The sequence below is a fragment of the Plutella xylostella genome, chromosome 9 (genome assembly GCF_932276165.1).
Source record: "Plutella xylostella chromosome 9, ilPluXylo3.1, whole genome shotgun sequence".
Classification (NCBI taxonomy): domain Eukaryota; kingdom Metazoa; phylum Arthropoda; class Insecta; order Lepidoptera; family Plutellidae; genus Plutella; species Plutella xylostella.
This window is the reverse complement of record NC_063989.1, coordinates 11,218,065-11,235,527: the sequence shown is the minus strand read 5'-3', so window position 1 is coordinate 11,235,527 and position 17,463 is coordinate 11,218,065. Positions and strand designations below refer to the sequence as shown.

General features: G+C 44.4%; 1 protein-coding gene across 1 annotated transcript; it reads left to right on the top strand.

Moving 5' to 3' along the window:
• The first annotated feature begins 259 nt into the window (after positions 1-259).
• LOC105385754 (PHD finger protein 14) lies at positions 260-17,038 on the top strand. Its single transcript, XM_048623118.1, has 20 exons — positions 260-389; positions 459-638; positions 912-1,042; positions 1,223-1,334; positions 1,613-1,741; positions 2,212-2,294; positions 2,590-2,744; positions 3,301-3,453; positions 3,700-3,815; positions 4,296-4,414; positions 4,863-5,048; positions 6,132-6,262; positions 6,918-7,024; positions 7,393-7,561; positions 8,259-8,967; positions 9,384-9,491; positions 9,881-9,949; positions 10,469-10,602; positions 16,378-16,486; positions 16,943-17,038. Exons 1-20 carry the CDS (start codon positions 380-382, stop codon positions 16,961-16,963), a joined length of 2,931 nt encoding a protein of 976 aa, XP_048479075.1. The 5' UTR covers positions 260-379; the 3' UTR covers positions 16,964-17,038.
• The last annotated feature ends 425 nt before the right edge of the window (positions 17,039-17,463 follow it).

The following is a 17,463-nucleotide window of genomic DNA, read 5'->3' as shown; positions in this document are numbered from 1 at the left end:
CAGGTGAACTTATTCACCCGGTACCCAGGGTAAAAAAAATACATTTATTTTCTTAGGAGCACTAATATGTCCTCTGACGCCCTACTTCAAGGTTGTTAACTCGTGTCGTAGCCTTGTAAGACGCTGATTTCACGATGTGGCAATATCAGCCTTGCAATTATAATATTCTGAGGCACGGCGTACGATGCGATCTCAGAGTATTTACTTCACTCACCCATTTAACATTCATTCATAAATTTTCAATATTTTATTCATTCGTTCAATAATGTCGATTTGCCGGGGCATGCTATAATTTTTCAGCGAAAATATTTACAAATTCTCGATAATTTACGCATGTTGTCTCTCAATTCAACACGTACGCGTACTGTTCGGCGTTAAGATGAGCAACCGTAAGTATTTCACTATACATTTCCCTTCTGTTAATCCTTTTTGAACGTATGTTTTGATCCGTACATCAGTGAATGTTACAGAGGGCAGGGACCCTGCGAAGCGAAAAGTGCGACCGGTGGAGTCCCAGTTCCTGCTGGACATAGACCTGGGTGAGGGGGAGAGCTCCGACGACTCGGACTTCCGCATTGAAGACCACGCCGCTGAGGAGAGCGACGACTACTCCATCAACAGTGATGATGATGCCAAAAGTGAGTGATAGTGACTTGTTCACTTGTTTATTCTTTCTCAGTCGCCTGTAAGCAGTCGCTCATAGTTTTACGATCATAATAATTGCTTCTTCCATTCATAAATATAACTTTTGATACTTTGAATATTTTTTTGGATACTTAGGGCATGGGCGATTTATAAAAATATGTTTCGAATCAGATATACTTCGTCATACTAAAGAAGTTTCGCCACCCAAAAGTCCAAAACTCTCCTTCTTTACTGTAACTTATCTCAGTATTATGTGTAACTTTCAGAGGGTGGAGATAACAGTGACAGCTCCGATGCATCAGAGTCGGAGGATGACGGGTTCAAGAATTCCAACCAGCATGGGGGAGATCCTTCAGTCTCCGAGCTGCTGGAGAAAGCCAAGAACAAGGATTTTAAAGTAAGCATGCGTATCATACTCTTATCTGCTACCATAGAGAAGTGGGAAGCAAAAGTTTTCATCTTATTCATTTATTCATGGTAGTATATTCTTACCAAATATTTTAGATTTTTCACTCTCTAACCTGCTTTTTCATGTAAATGAGATGTTCTTACTGATTAATGAATTATTACATTCCAGATTCCAGCAGAGTATGCCAACATGATGATTTGTGCAGGCTGCCTTGGCTCACGCAGTGATGACTTCAATGAGATAGTGGAGTGTGATGGCTGCGGAGTTACTGTGCATGAAGGTAATGTAGTTTTTGTAATTTCATAACACATACTTTACTAAAACATTCTTGGTTGGTAGATAACTAAAATAAATAATATGGCTTCCACCTTAGGGACACCACTAGCAAAGTCACCTTACTACAGAAGTTTGTTTATAACTTATATCACAGCAAACACTTTCCCACTCTTATCAAAGCAAGCTTATTGTTTGCAGTCACGCTCTAATGTTAGCCTTAAACCCATTGTTTGATGCAATAATACTTTCTTCCATATTATTAAAGTCATATTTCCTCTGCAGGTTGCTACGGAGTCTCAGACGTGACCAGTGAGTCAAGCACAGTGAGCGATGCATCAACTGAGCCATGGTTCTGCGAGGCATGCAAAGCAGGAGTCTCTGAGCCTAGTTGTGAACTGTGCCCTAACAAAGGTTAGTCTGTATTACTATTCTATTAGAGACCAACACAGTCTCTGTTAGTGTTACACTTCAGATCATGATTTAAACCAAAATAGCACCCAGATTGTCAGGTTCACATACCATTGCATTTATAGAGGACTAGCTGTTCCCGCGAGCTTTGCTTCGCCTTAAAAAGTTTTCCCTTGGGAATTCCGGGATAAAAAGTAGCCTATGTTCTTTCCCAGGGTCTAGACCCTATGTATACCAAATTTCATTCAAATCCGTTCAGTAGTTTTGGTGTGAAAGAGTAACAGACAGACAGACAGACACAGTTACTTTCGCATTTATAATATTAGTTAGGATTCCTAGCACATCATTGCTGCAAATCCCGTAATAGCCGAATTGCGGCCGAGCGGCATAGCGCGTCCAATGGCGTCGCGTGTTTTCGACATATTCCATTATGTTATATATGTACAAAGTTTATTCCTATTTGTTTGTTCCAGGTGGCATATTCAAGGAGACGGAAGTGGGTGCATGGGTGCATCTAGTATGCGCTTTGTACGTGCCAGGTGTGGCGTTTTCAGAGGTAATATGTTTAACATAATAATATATTGAAGCTAAATCACCAATTAACTATTGTCGTCTTATTAACTGCTTATTCAAACCTATAGTAATAGTAAATATCCGCTACAGCCATTGGTAGTAGTGGTAAAACGTTCATATGACAATACCTAGTGGGACCGAAGTATTGTGCTACCGCTAGAGTGGCATATAACTCTGTGGTTTGATTAAACCTTTATACCTATATATTTTTAAAGAGCTGTCTACCGAACCTATTCTACAGAGCTATACGTCCTCTAACTAAACCCCAACCCCTTCAGGTGGAGCGTCTCTCCGGCGTGACTCTCTTCGAGATGGCGTACTCTCGCTGGGGCGCCCGCGCGTGCGCACTGTGCGACGACGCCACGCTCGCGCGCACCGGCGTGGCCATCGGCTGCGACGCGGGCCTGTGCAAGACGTACTTCCACGTCACCTGGTGAGACATGACCCTTGTGTCTATAGACAGTGACTCTGGTCACCTGGTAGGTATGTAGGTTTATTTCATAGTAGCCGAGTAAGTATGGGTTTAGTTCCTAGAGAACACCGACAGATGGCGTTGTAAACAGTCCCGGTAAGTAGCTAGGGGTGTACGTTCAATAATCGTTACAGTGTTAAAACACTTTTGTAGTGAGATTCTAATGCACAACTGTATGGCGATGCAATGCGACAAATAAAACGATTTCCGTTTGGTTTTTCTTTCTATGATTATGTAATTATCTCCTTTCCTCCTGGAGGGGAAAGTACTTATTTTAATTAAGTTTTTCTCTCTATAATTACATATTAATATCTTTCATGTCACCTGGCTAGTATAAAATATGTAGGATTAGCCCATAGTAGACACCAATAGATGGCGCTGTTAACGGTCGTTTAAGCGGTGACAAACGAGTTTAGAGTGAGATTTCATTATCTCCTCTTAGAGATGAAAAACCTCATTTTCATTTAGTTTTTCTCTGTATAATGACGTACTATTTACATATTTTACCATGTTTCAGTGGCCAGCGTTGCGGCCTCCTCGCCGAGGCCCACTCCTCGGAAGCGGAACAAGCGGACCCGTTCTACGCGCACTGCCGCCTGCACTCGGACAAGACGCTGGTGGCGCGCCGCCGCCGCAGCCACCTGGCGCTGCGGGCGCGCACTGCACACAGGTACAGTACAGGCCACGGGGGCTGACCACCGGCACTGAAGATAATTCTTTAAGCGTTGCCATTTACTTAGCTGCTATTCGAGATGTTTTGGGTATTGAAGCGGTCTGACTGCTATCCATCGTAAACGGAAAGGTGACTTGAGAAAGTTAGATAATACCGATAAACTCCGTAAACAATCATAACTTAGAAAAATTGGAACAAATACATAGCATAATACATATTTGATTATTACAATTTATAACACAGAAAGCGAGAACTCCAGGAGAACCTGAGCAGCCAGGAGAAACTGCGCATCCAACGCAAGCTGGTCAAGTACCGAAGGAAGTACCAGCAACACAAGGAACATAGGAACCCGCCATGGGGTGAGTGACCCTTGAACACCTGAATCCATTTTATAAATCATTCTATAGGCAACTCTGACGGGACCTTTATGAAGTAAAATTACATACTACATGAATAATATTTAGCCAACTCTGCGAGCTCTTTTTTTTTAAATAATAATTAAAAATAAGCGTGGAATAAAAAAAGAAAAAATGAAAAATAGTAGGAAAATTCACAATGCTGTTTCATATTCATAGACACAAACAACACACTCATTGAACACATTGAACTAGAGCCACTAGAGTCAGCGCCCCGACCAACTACACTTCGGTCGTATTTTGTCGAAAGAGTCGTTCGTTCCTGTTTATCTACATAGAAATACACTCACGCGCAATGAAAATGTTCCAGTGATATATGAAACGTCAAGGGCAGTTTTCATTGCACGTGTGTGAATAAATATATGCCCTTGCTATATTCGCTTTCTCACACTGTATAATATTATGTTTAACTTTGTGTTCCAGTGCCGACACAGAAGATGGCTCGCATGTTGTTCAGCAGCGCCTCAGCCATGAGGAAGTTCAAGAAGAAAGCCGAGGTGATGGGCGTAGACACACACGCGCTGGAGTTTCAGGATGCACAGGTTTGTTATTGTTTGTCTGTCTTTATGTATTTGGGCTTGAAGATATGTTACAGGGCTATGTTAGGACTCCATCTAGCACCTATAGTCTTTTATATCTGGACTAACAATGTACATACTAACTAAAAAAAATTAGTGTGCGCCCATTATTCATTTTGTTTTATCCACCCTTTTACTCATTTCATTCTTATAATTTTATCTTTATTCATATATCATTTTATAGCTTCGCTGTGATGCCTATGGTGTGGTAATTAGGAGTGATATACACAACAAGACGTGATAATAAATCGCCACGCGCTGTCTCACTTTACATGCCATCTTTGGGTCATTCATAGACTTCTGACATACAGATAATTCTAGTTCGTTTCTAAGGAAATTTGGATTTCAATTAAAAATAAATGGTAATGTATGTACCTACTTTGAATAAAATGTTTACCTTCTTTCACACCAGATGGCGGCCCTAAAAGACGTGTCCCGTCGCTGGCACATCCCGCCCGCCTTCTCCGTGGAATTCGTGGGCTACTACCTGGAACGCAACCACCGCGTGGCCGCCCTACGCGCCGCCCTGCGCTCCTGCACCCAGGACAATGATGCTTTACGCGCGGCCGAGGCGGCTAGCGGCGCGGACTATGACGAGGTGAGTGACCCCCGTGCCCCACCCCCGTGCCCCCCGTGTACCCAGGACAATGACGCCCTGCGCGCGGCCGAGGCGGCTAGCGGCGCGGACTATGACGAGGTGAGTGACCCCCGTGCCCCACCCCCGTGCCCCCCGTGTACCCAGGACAATGACGCCCTGCGCGCGGCCGAGGCGGCTAGCGGCGCGGACTATGACGAGGTGAGTCAGTGACCCCGCGTGCCCCCACACCCGTGCCCCCGTGTACCCAGGACAATGACGCCCTGCGCGCGGCCGAGGCGGCTAGCGGCGCGGACTATGACGAGGTGAGTGACCCCCGTGCCCCTCGCGTGCCCCCACACCCGTGCCCCCGTGTACCCAGGACAATGACGCCCTGCGCGCGGCCGAGGCGGCTAGCGGCGCGGACTATGACGAGGTGAGTGACCCCCGTGCCCCTCGCGTGCCCCCACACCCGTGCCCCCGTGTACCCAGGACAATGACGCCCTGCGCGCGGCCGAGGCGGCTAGCGGCGCGGACTATGACGAGGTGAGTCTGTGGCGACATCTACAATGAATACCGCGCAAGAATAGTTGTTAAGATATAAATAGATCCTGCAAAGAAATATAAAGGACGACCGACAGATGGCATGGAAAAGTGAAAACAAATTGCAAATCCTACATCGCGGTTACTAAGCTACTCAGTATATATACAGAATCCTGACATGTAACCGTCGGGCATGTAGCCGTGGGACGCCCTCCTGCCCGCTGGACTGACGACCTTTGGCGGGTAGCCGGTAGTGGTTGGATGAGGAAGGCCGAGGACCGAGTGTTGTGGCGCTCCTTGGGAGAGGCCTAGAGAGAGGTACAAACGGCAAACATTACCTTACAAAACAATGTGACAAACGAAGTCAAATGACAGGCATTTCAGGGAGATGAGATGCATTTTAATTTTTACACGAATTGTGATAGCGTATTTTTCTGGCATTCCATTGCATTACCAGAGCAAAAATAAGACTGTCGTTTAAGATTATCTATCAGTTAATTAGCCAACATTAAATCCTAATCCTCTACTCTACTCAATAATAACCCTCAAACCCACAAATTCCAGGCATCCAAAGCGAACACGACCGCCCTAGCCGCAATGACCGCGCTGCAAGAGTCCACCATGAAGCTGTACGACGCACTGAGCGCGCTGCGCCCCGCGCCGCCGCCGCCGCTGCTGCAGCCGCCGGGGAAACGGTATGTAGTACACCCTATATAAGACACATTATATACAGGGTGTTGTCAAAGTGGGTGTTACCGAAAGAGATATTTTGTTAAGTTGTTAGAGCAAAAGTGATTCAGACTGAGCTCCATAGGAGTCCACGATGAAACTGTACGATGCTGCAGCCACCCGGGAAACGGTATGTGGTACACCCTGTATAGTACACATTATATACAGGGTGTTGCTAAAGCGAACACGACCGCGCTGGCAGCCATGACCGCGCTGCAAGAGTCCACCATGAAGCTGTACGACGCACTGAGCGCGCTGCGCCCCGCGCCGCCGCCGCCGCTGCTGCAGCCGCCGGGGAAACGGTATGTATAGTACACCCTGTATAGTACACATTATATACAGGGTGGTGTCAAAGTGGGTGGAGACAGAAAGTGGGTGATGTCGAAGGAGAGATTTTATAAAGTTGTAGAACAAATGTAGGTCAGACTGAACCCCATCCCATTGATCTTTTCAGTTTACTATAATTGCAACATAGCGCATTCTTAGACCAACAGCCCAGAGCTTTGCTAATCGGTAAAACGTTTGAATGAAATTCATAGCCTCACTCATTCAAATTTTTCTTTTAGCCACAAAAATTAATGCTTTCTGTCACATGTAACTATTCCACCGTGTATATTGCAGAGCCCTGGCGGTGCCGACGGCGGCTGCGCTCAAGATGGGCGTCGGGTTCCCGCTGAGCGACAACCCCGACGCTACGCACGGGAAGGTGCTGTCTACTTCATTACAAGGTTAGTTATTACAGTTCATCTCTTTCTTGAGTCTGCGATTCGACCTATAGTTATAGCAGCAGTTAGAATCTCCTAGATATTTTATAACATCATTACTCCTGATGGCATTATAAGTATGTTAGTAGCAAACACTAGACAAACTAGGGTTTGGACGTATGTAAAAGGTACAGTTGTTAACACGTCAGTCTGGGAGGCTTTTTTTTGGGCACACCAACTCGGCTTAAAACATGAGGTGAAAATAAACACAACAATGTAAATATTCGAACATAGAAGCCTATATAATAACTGTTAACCCAATTTTAAATAGTTGTTAGTTAACCGTTATAATACTCTGTGAGCAAGCTAACTTCACAAACATCCCCCCACAGCATCCCCCTCCCAACTGACCCCATCCGATTCCGGCACATGCTGCGTGTGCGCCCGCCCCGCCGCGCGCCGCCTGCTGGCCACCTGCGACTGCTGCCAGCGCCACTACCACCCGGCCTGTCTGCGCCCGCCCCTGCCGCGCCCGCCCAAGAAGACCAAGCTCTACGGATGGTAATAATAATATTAATATGTGGAGACATCTCACACACGGCCATCCGACTCCAAACTAAGCAGGCCCTATATTATGGCTATCGGACAGCTGATATATTTACACTAATACATAGATCATAGTGAACCCCCAAGATGGTAGGTAGGTACGTAGTTGTAGACTGACTCAAAAAATATAGCTGGATTGAGAAACCAAACGATACCGCGATGTACAATGGTGACGACACCGCCATCTAGTGACAAAAATGAGAACTAAAATAGACAGAATGTAGAGACATATAGTGACACTAGCACCCGGCCTGCCTGCGCCCGCCCAAGAAGACCAAGCTCTACGGATGGTACGTAATGTCAATGGAATAGGGCGGCATGTAGCGACATGTCGCCAGCTGCCAAAACTTATGCGAAGTTTAATGAGGTATCCGATTTGTGCTTTTGTAAATGGTATGTAAATTACTTGAATTTATTCCAATGTAGAAGAACTATCGTACACTAGCAACTCATGTTGTATAAATAGCCACCCCCAAAAGAAACCAACAATCTGTAAACATAAGTTATGCTTATGGCTATCCCTTGCAGATAATCACGGAATCACCTAGTGTGATTCCGTAATTATCAATATGATATGTGTGGCGGATGATGAGTGTGGCGATCAATAGAGCCTTCTAATGCACTGTCTAACAATCAAATCTTATATTCACAGGCAATGCTCAGAATGCGACAAAACGTCCGACTCGGAACCGGAAGTGATCGAGAAGAAGGGCCCGCGCCGCTCGCGCATCCGGTACAGCAAAGATGGCGCCATCCTGCCCGCCTCCCCGCCCCCCGGCCCCGCCCCCGACAGCCTCTCCCCTATCAAGGTCACCATCAAACCCTTCGAGTTCACCGAAAACGACGCAGCAGAGAAAAAGAAAGACAAAAAACTCAAAAAGGCCAAACTTAAAGAGCAAACGTCAGCTGCCGAAATGGATTCGGCGGCAAAGAAACTCAAACGCAGTTTTACGTCCCCAACTCTTACTAATACGCCGCTCATGTCAATAACTCCGATTGTGGCTGAAAGCCCGAACGATTCGCACAACGAAAACTCCAACACATCAACAGCTGTCGCCACTAAAGCCGACACAAGCTTTTTATCAACCAATTCTTCGTTCTCCTCACTCATAGGCGAAGCTAAAGAGAAAGAACGAGATAGCAAGGCCATAGAGACCTCTATAGAGACAACGTTGGCTAATTTATCTTCGGATATAGCGACGTATAAGGCGAATAGGAAGCGAAGGAAGGAGAAGCATAGGTCCCGGTATTCCCCGGATCTGCTAAGGTCGCCCACGAAATCTCATAAACACAAAAGGAAGAAGAAGGCACATCCACAATTGGAGAATCCGGATATGCCGCATCCAAGGATTACTATCAAGGTAATCATAATTTATTAAACAATTTGTTTTAGTTTTCAGTTTTACAAATAAACTCAATAGTGACGTTAAATGGACAATCTTTCCTACAGAAAAGTGGCCTCATACCGTGACTTTCTCACAGAATTTCCACTGATTTCATGTAGCAAGTTTAAAGTATCCAACTTATACCATTTACCCAGCTAGGGTTCAGAACAGTAGGTAATATAAATTTTATTATTTACATAAACGAACATAAGTTTATGGTTAGTTTATGCCAAGAGCTTCATTATAATTTCGGCTAGAAGCTCCATTTTATATGCCGCAAAACATTCACTTTCTACTAATTACTAGAAAAATCTCCTGTCTTTAAAATTTGTTCTATCTAAATGTATAAATAAACAAAAACTCTGTAAATAACTTTTACATTAATATCTCAGATCAAGCCGATCCCGAAACCGGCGGGCTCGACGGACACGCAGATGTTCTACGTGCCCAGCGACAGCAACGACGCGCCGCCGCCGCCCGTCGTCAGGACCATACCCAAGGTACTCACTGAGGAAGAAAAACATATTTATTTCACACACAAACAAACAGAAACATCACAAAAAGTTGAAAAAGTTTAATATAAGGTGTAGAGGCAAAAACATTATGTATCTTGAGCAATGATTAGGCAATTTTTTAGGTCCCTTCATCCACCCTCTTTCGCTTTCATTTGCCCCCATTTGCCCTTGTTTGCCCTAATGTGCCTCACCCATTGAGTGGTCCGATGCAATAACAGTTCCAAAATCACATTTTGAATTTACTACGGTATGTTATGACGATACCTATGTATTTGCTATAGTAATATGCCTATACTTCCTTATATATATTGCATTGCATATGCTAAGGTATGTAAATTGAAAAGAATTAATAATAATGTGTTGTTTCGTTACAGCAAGTGATTGAAGAGATCCAAAGAGAGCCAGAAGCGATCGTCCCCATCGAACCCTTGACTGCGGATCAGGTAATTAACTTTGAATAAACTAACCAACAAAATTGCCGAAATTGTGATGAATTTAAGAAAGTTACCGTGTATGATGATGGTAACTTATTGACTAATATTTCACTTCGTAACGCAAGCTGCCAAAACCTAAGGAGGATAAACCAAAAGAAGAGACTGAAACTGAACCAGTGAAACCCAAGGTAAGTGTGGATGCCCAAGTTAGTGTTTCACTATTGGTTAGTCGATCCACTATCGGATATTTATTTTATACCAATGTATTATGTATATTTTTGATACCTATAAAGTTCCTCTTTTATTTGTCTCAACTTCATCAAGGTTCCATATTCCCTACACAGGTATAAGTTTAGCTGTATACATAATATAATTAGAAAGAAACCAAAATGTCTGTCATAAGTAGGAGCATTAACTGGCATACGAACAGCATGTAATACGCCCAGATAGTAAGTCCGTCCGCTATTTCCATATCATTCCTATATCTCACACTATCCACAACAATAACAACCCCATCTAACCCCACAGAGCAGCGAGCGCGGTCGCTTGACAGCGGCGCGGGGGCGCGGGCGGGGCGGGGCGCGGGGGCCGCCGCGGGACCTGCCCGCGCTCACGCACTGCGACGTGTGCGCGCAGCCCGGCGCGCCCGCCAACCTCGTCAGGTAACTGTAGTGTCAGCCGCTGACATGTGCGTCCTCAGTACACCCCACAGAGCACTGCGACGTGTGCGCGCAGCCCGGCGCGCCCGCCAACCTCGTCAGGTAACTGTAGTGTCAGCCGCTGACATGTGCGTCCTCAGTACAACCCACAGAGCACTGCGACGTGTGCGCGCAGCCCGGCGCGCCCGCCAACCTCGTCAGGTAACTGTAGTGTCAGCCGCTGACATGTGCGTCCTCAGTACAACCCACAGAGCACTGCGACGTGTGCGCGCAGCCCGGCGCGCCCGCCAACCTCGTCAGGTAACTGTAGTGTCAGCCGCTGACATGTGCGTCCTCAGTACAACCCACAGAGCACTGCGACGTGTGCGCGCAGCCCGGCGCGCCCGCCAACCTCGTCAGGTAACTGTAGTGTCAGCCGCTGACATGTGCGTCCTCAGTACACCCCACAGAGCACTGCGACGTGTGCGCGCAGCCCGGCGCGCCCGCCAACCTCGTCAGGTAACTGTAGTGTCAGCCGCTGACATGTGCGTCCTCAGTACAACCCACAGAGCACTGCGACGTGTGCGCGCAGCCCGGCGCGCCCGCCAACCTCGTCAGGTAACTGTAGTGTCAGCCGCTGACATGTGCGTCCTCAGTACAACCCACAGAGCACTGCGACGTGTGCGCGCAGCCCGGCGCGCCCGCCAACCTCGTCAGGTAACTGTAGTGTCAGCCGCTGACATGTGCGTCCTCAGTACGACCCACAGAGCACTGCGACGTGTGCGCGCAGCCCGGCGCGCCCGCCAACCTCGTCAGGTAACTGTAGTGTCAGCCGCTGACATGTGCGTCCTCAGTACAACCCACAGAGCACTGCGACGTGTGCGCGCAGCCCGGCGCGCCCGCCAACCTCGTCAGGTAACTGTAGTGTCAGCCGCTGACATGTGCGTCCTCAGTACAACCCACAGAGCACTGCGACGTGTGCGCGCAGCCCGGCGCGCCCGCCAACCTCGTCAGGTAACTGTAGTGTCAGCCGCTGACATGTGCGTCCTCAGTACACCCCACAGAGCACTGCGACGTGTGCGCGCAGCCCGGCGCGCTCGCCAACCTCGTCAGGTAACTGTAGTGTCAGCCGCTGACATGTGCGTCCTCAGTACACCCCACAGAGCACTGCGACGTGTGCGCGCAGCCCGGCGCGCCCGCCAACCTCGTCAGGTAACTGTAGTTTCTGTTGTTCTGAGGATTAATAATTAGTTCTGTGTAACAAAATATACTCTGTGTGTGTACTCTGTGTGCTACTGTGCATTAATAAAAAAACTCTCTTGTCTGAATACCACCAAGTTGTTTTAATAGGTTATGGGCCCAGTCCCCGTTTTTTGCAGAAAAGTAATTAGTATTTCAGTTTAATTTCGTACTAAAATGGCAGCTAGTTATATAGTAAATGTTCCTAAGTTGAAAGGACGCGAAAACTACGACGAGTGGGCGTTCGCAGCCGAAAACTTTTTGATATTGGAGGGAATCGACATCAACATACAAGATGGAGGCAAAGACAAAGTCGACAAGACTGTTGATACTCAAAAAGCCAAGGCGAAACTTATAATGACGATTGACTCTTCGTTATATGTTCATGTGAAAAGCGAAACTACTGTCGGAGGCGTGTGGAAAAAATTAAAATCCCTGTTTGATGACTCGGGATTCACGAGAAAGATCGCGTTGCTACGAACTTTGATTTCCATTCGTTTAGAAGAAAGTGAGTCCATGACGGCGTATGTTACACAGATGGTGGATACTGCGCAGAAGTTACGAGGTACTGGCTTTGAGATAAACGAAGAATGGATAGGATCATTACTTCTAGCAGGATTGCCAGAAAAGTTTTCGCCGATGATAATGGCGATTGAGCATTCCGGTATCGCCATTAGTTCAGACGTCATAAAAACAAAATTACTGGATATGAGCAGTGAAGTTGGCTCTGTTGGCAGCAGTGGACCAGAGACAAGCGCATTCTTGTCTAAACGTTGGCAGCAAAAGAAAAAATCTTCCGCCAAAGTTGGCAGCACTGACACAACAAACAAGATGGCCTCGACGTCAAATGGAATCAAAACAATAAAATGTTTTAAATGCAAACAGATTGGTCATTACATGAATCAGTGCACAAAACAAGTATCCAATGCATTCAGTGCAGTGTTTTTAAATGGATCTTTTAACACAGACGATTGGTACATTGACTCAGGGGCGAGTTCGCATTTGATAGCCAGTCAAAACCGAATGCGAAATATATCGTATGAAAATGAAATTAAAGAAATAATTACTGCAAATAAACAGAAGATGCAAGTGGTGTGTACAGGAGATGTACCGATATCAACAATTGTGAATAATGTTGAGCATTCAAACATTATTTGTGATGCTTTATGTGTACCAGGAATAACAACAAATTTGTTATCAGTAAGCAGACTGATTCAGAAAGGAAACAAGGTGCTGTTTAAGAACAATTTGTGTGAAATACGTTATCCACAGAACATATTGGTGGGCATAGCAGAGTTGGTGAATGGGGTTTATAAGTTGATAACCAAGACAGAGAGTGTGTCGCTAACTGCAGCATCAGGCACAAGTACAAGTATGGTCTGGCACAGGCGACTTGGTCACATCAACAGTAAAGACCTAAATATCATGAAAGATGGAGCAGTGAAGGGAATATCCTATCCAGGCACAGCAGAAATAAGCATGTCAAATTGCAGTGTATGCTGTGAAGGCAAGCAGGCTCGATTACCATTCCCACAGAGCAGTACACGAAGTGAGATGGTGTTGGAGATAGTACACGCTGATGTGTGTGGCCCGATGGAGCAAGCCTCGATAGGAATGTCTAAATACTTCCTATTGTTTGTAGACGACTTCAGCAGGATGTCTTTCGTATACTTTTTGAAGTCCAAGAGCGAGGTATTTAAATACTTTAAAGAGTTCAAGTCTCTGGTAGAGAAGCAGACTGGAAAAGAAATAAAAATACTCAGGACAGATAATGGTGGAGAGTTTTGTTCTAAGGAACTCAATGATTTCTTAAAAGATGCAGGTATAACTCATCAGCTAACAAATCCTTACACACCAGAGCAGAATGGGGTGTGTGAGAGACTAAATCGCACCATAGTTGAAAAAGCAAGATGCTTACTCTTTGATGCAAAGTTGCAGAAGAAACTGTGGGCAGAAGCGGTGAGTACAGCTGTTTACTTAAGAAACAGATCTCCAGTATCAGGACACCAGAAGACACCTTATGAGTTGTGGACCGGTAGTAAACCAGATCTTAGTCACATCCGTGTCTTTGGAAGCACTGTGATGGCCCATATTCCGAAGCAGAGACGACTTAAATGGGACAGGAAGGCAGCCAAGTATATCCTAGTGGGATACTCTGAAAATATCAAAGGATATAAGCTGTATCAGCCTGAGTCAAACAGTTTTACTACAAGTCGAGACATAAGAGTCTTAAATGAGGGTGTGGAGACTGATGCAGTGATTGCTGTCACATATGAGAGAGAGCCAGAACATGAAGAAACTGAGTCGAGCAATAATGATGGGAATAATAGTCAGTCAGTTGTTCCTAGTACATCATCAGATTCTGAAGACAGTTTTCATGAGCCGCTGAATGAAGAGATACAGAAAGTTGAAGATCTTCCTGCGAAGCGTGTCAGGCGTAAACCAGACTATTATGGTTTCTCGAACCTGTGTACTGAAAATGTCACGTCTCATGATGAGATGACACTCCAAGAAGCCCTGCAAGGACCAGAAAGGGCTCAGTGGAAACAGGCAGTTGAAGAGGAACTTCAGGCGTTCGAGTCCAATGACGCTTGGGAGATAGTTGATGTTCCAAGTGATCGGTCTATTGTGAAGTGTAAGTGGGTGTTAAATAAAAAAGTTGATATAGACAATAAAGTGCGTTACCGTGCCAGGCTTGTGGCAAAGGGCTTCACCCAACGCCATGGTGTAGACTATGTGGACACTTTTTCACCAGTTGTGAAACATTCAACACTGAGAATGTTGTTTGCTCTCAGTGTTCAGTGGGGGATGGATGTCACACACCTGGACGTCACAACAGCTTTCTTAAATGGACATTTGAAAGAGAACATTTACATGTGTATTCCTGAAGGTTTTCAGCGTGCTGATGCTGATGGTAAAGTGTTAAAACTTAAAAGAGCCATTTATGGTTTGAAACAATCCTCATTAGTTTGGTATGAGAGAGTGAGAGACTATTTATGTAAATTGGGTTTTAAAAATAGTAAGTTGGAACCATGTTTGTTTACAAAATATACAGAAGATGTTAAAATAATAATAACATTGTATGTAGATGATTTTCTGATTTTTTCTAACTATGCAAAAAGGGTTTTGAAATACTTACAGAGAACTAAACATTATTGTTTAAAGTTTAGTAAAAACAATGTGAAACTTGAAGGATTTGTTGATGCCGATTGGGCTAATGATAGTCTAGATAGAAAGTCATATACTGGTTACTGCTTTACCATGTGTGGTTCTGCGATATCATGGCAGAGCAGTAAACAGAAAACTGTTTCACTGTCTAGTACAGAGGCAGAATATGTAGCAATGTCAGAAGCTTCTAGAGAAGCTGTATATTTGAGAAATTTAATGATAGAAATCACAGGTAATATGTGTGTTATCAAGATATATTGCGATAACCAAAGTGCTATTAAACTGGCTGCAAGTCATACTCACAATAGGTCGAAGCATATAGATGTGCGTTACCATTATGTCAGAGATACAATTAAAAACAATTGGATAGAAATAGAATATGTTTCAACTCAAGATATGCCTGCTGACCTATTAACAAAGGGATTGTTATCATCTAAACATTATAAATTTATGAAGATGATAGGGCTTGTGCCAATTTAGTTAAGTTTGTATGTAGTAGCATACTCGTAATATATAGAAATTTGTTTTTTTTAGTTAATTACCTACCTACATAAGTACTTGAGTTTTGCTATGTATACTGTATGGTTATTTTGTTAAGTGGGGGTGTTGTTCTGAGGATTAATAATTAGTTCTGTGTAACAAAATATACTCTGTGTGTGTACTCTGTGTGCTACTGTGCATTAATAAAAAAACTCTCTTGTCTGAATACCACCAAGTTGTTTTAATAGTTTCAGCCGCTGACATGTGCGTCCTCAACTGGACGTACAGTCAGCTGCTTTAGTAGCTATACACTTTTGAAACTTGTCAAACTCACTTACTGTCTATTGATTAATTCAAACATTACATACATGGACTACTAACTCCTTAGTAATCGAGAGGTGTATGCTGGAGGGGGTGAAGATAAGACCGTATGGATAATACTAAAACTGACTTCTAGATGGCCAATGCCTTATTACCTTCAACACATCTTTGAAAGTAGTCATAACCCTGATGAATGCAAATTGCTAATGCGATTCGACCAATGGCTTCGCGCCATTTTAATACAAACCATCCGCGACTCATACCGCAACTGCAAGCGGCCCTTAAAAGTGTCTTCTTGCCTTTTTGCAAGATACTCCATTCATTTACGACCGAATGGTGTAGTGGTTAGTGACCCTGACTACTGGTCCCGGGTTCGATTCCCGGCTGGGGCAGATATTTGTTTAAATACAGATATCTGTTCTCGGGTCTTGGGTGTTGATATTTATAATTAATATGCATCTATCTATGTATTTGTGTACATATATCAGATGTCCGATACCCATAATACAGGCCCTGCCTAGCTTGGGGTCGGATTTATTTATTTACCTACTGGATATTCACAATGTAATGTTGCTCACATTCGCTTGCCAGATGCGACGAGTGCTTCAAGCGCTACCACCTGTCGTGCCTGGAGCCGCCGCTCAGCAAGAACCCCAAGAAGCGCGGCTACTCGTGGCACTGCGCCGACTGCGATCCCACGGTACGTCATTCTTATTGTTTATTTTATTATCTATATCTATCAATACATACATATACTCTTGCCTATCTCCCAAAGGAATAAGCCGAGCCGAGATTTTGTCACTAGAATCTACATCCGAGTCGTCGATGTTCTACAGAAATCTAAGACTTGGTCCGCGCCCCGCACTGCTTTACGTTCACGTGGAACACAGATTTTGTTCGCGCTATCTGTTCTAGTACATTATACTTCAATGTCCAACAAAGTATTTTTTTAAGAAAGTCAAACAAATTATTCCCCAAATTGCTATGTTTACCTGATCGTGGTCACCAGTAGACATCTCGTCTACCATAACTGTTATGGGACCATGGACAGATACTAAATTATGGCCAGCCCACTGCCACTTCTGATGTGATCCTCAGTCCTTGTGGTTTGCGATTGTCATCATCATAATTTGAAATGTTTTTTCTCTGTCACCAGGACGTGGAAGATAACAATTGACAACAGACAAAGAGAGCGAAGAAACCTGTCAGCATCGTCTCAATGTAGTTGCCAGTCGATTATGTTATAAAAAAAAAATTAAAACATTGCGGCTGACTCTGAAAATTTACACCATGAAGATGTATGTAAACCTAACATAACGTTAACTTCTATTTTGTATAGAGTTTAGGTTTGAAGGGCTTTTTCATTATGGATCTGAAATTTCTGTCTTCAAAATCAGCCCCAGTTACAACTATGTAGCTGCATAGTGTTGTTTACCCCTGGAGAGGGTATTTTGTTCTAATGCTTTTTATAGCGTAGTAGATGTTTGAATAAGCTTGAACGCTTCTTAAGTTTTCAAATAATATTCAGTAAATCAATGACTACATAAGCATCACATGTTTATTCTAAAATTAATTTTACTGGAAGACTTTTATGGAAAACTAGTCTGATAAATTGTCTACTTCTTGGTATCTTGAATTATCGCGCTTCAAGAGTTTGTTGGAAAAAGAATAGGGAGA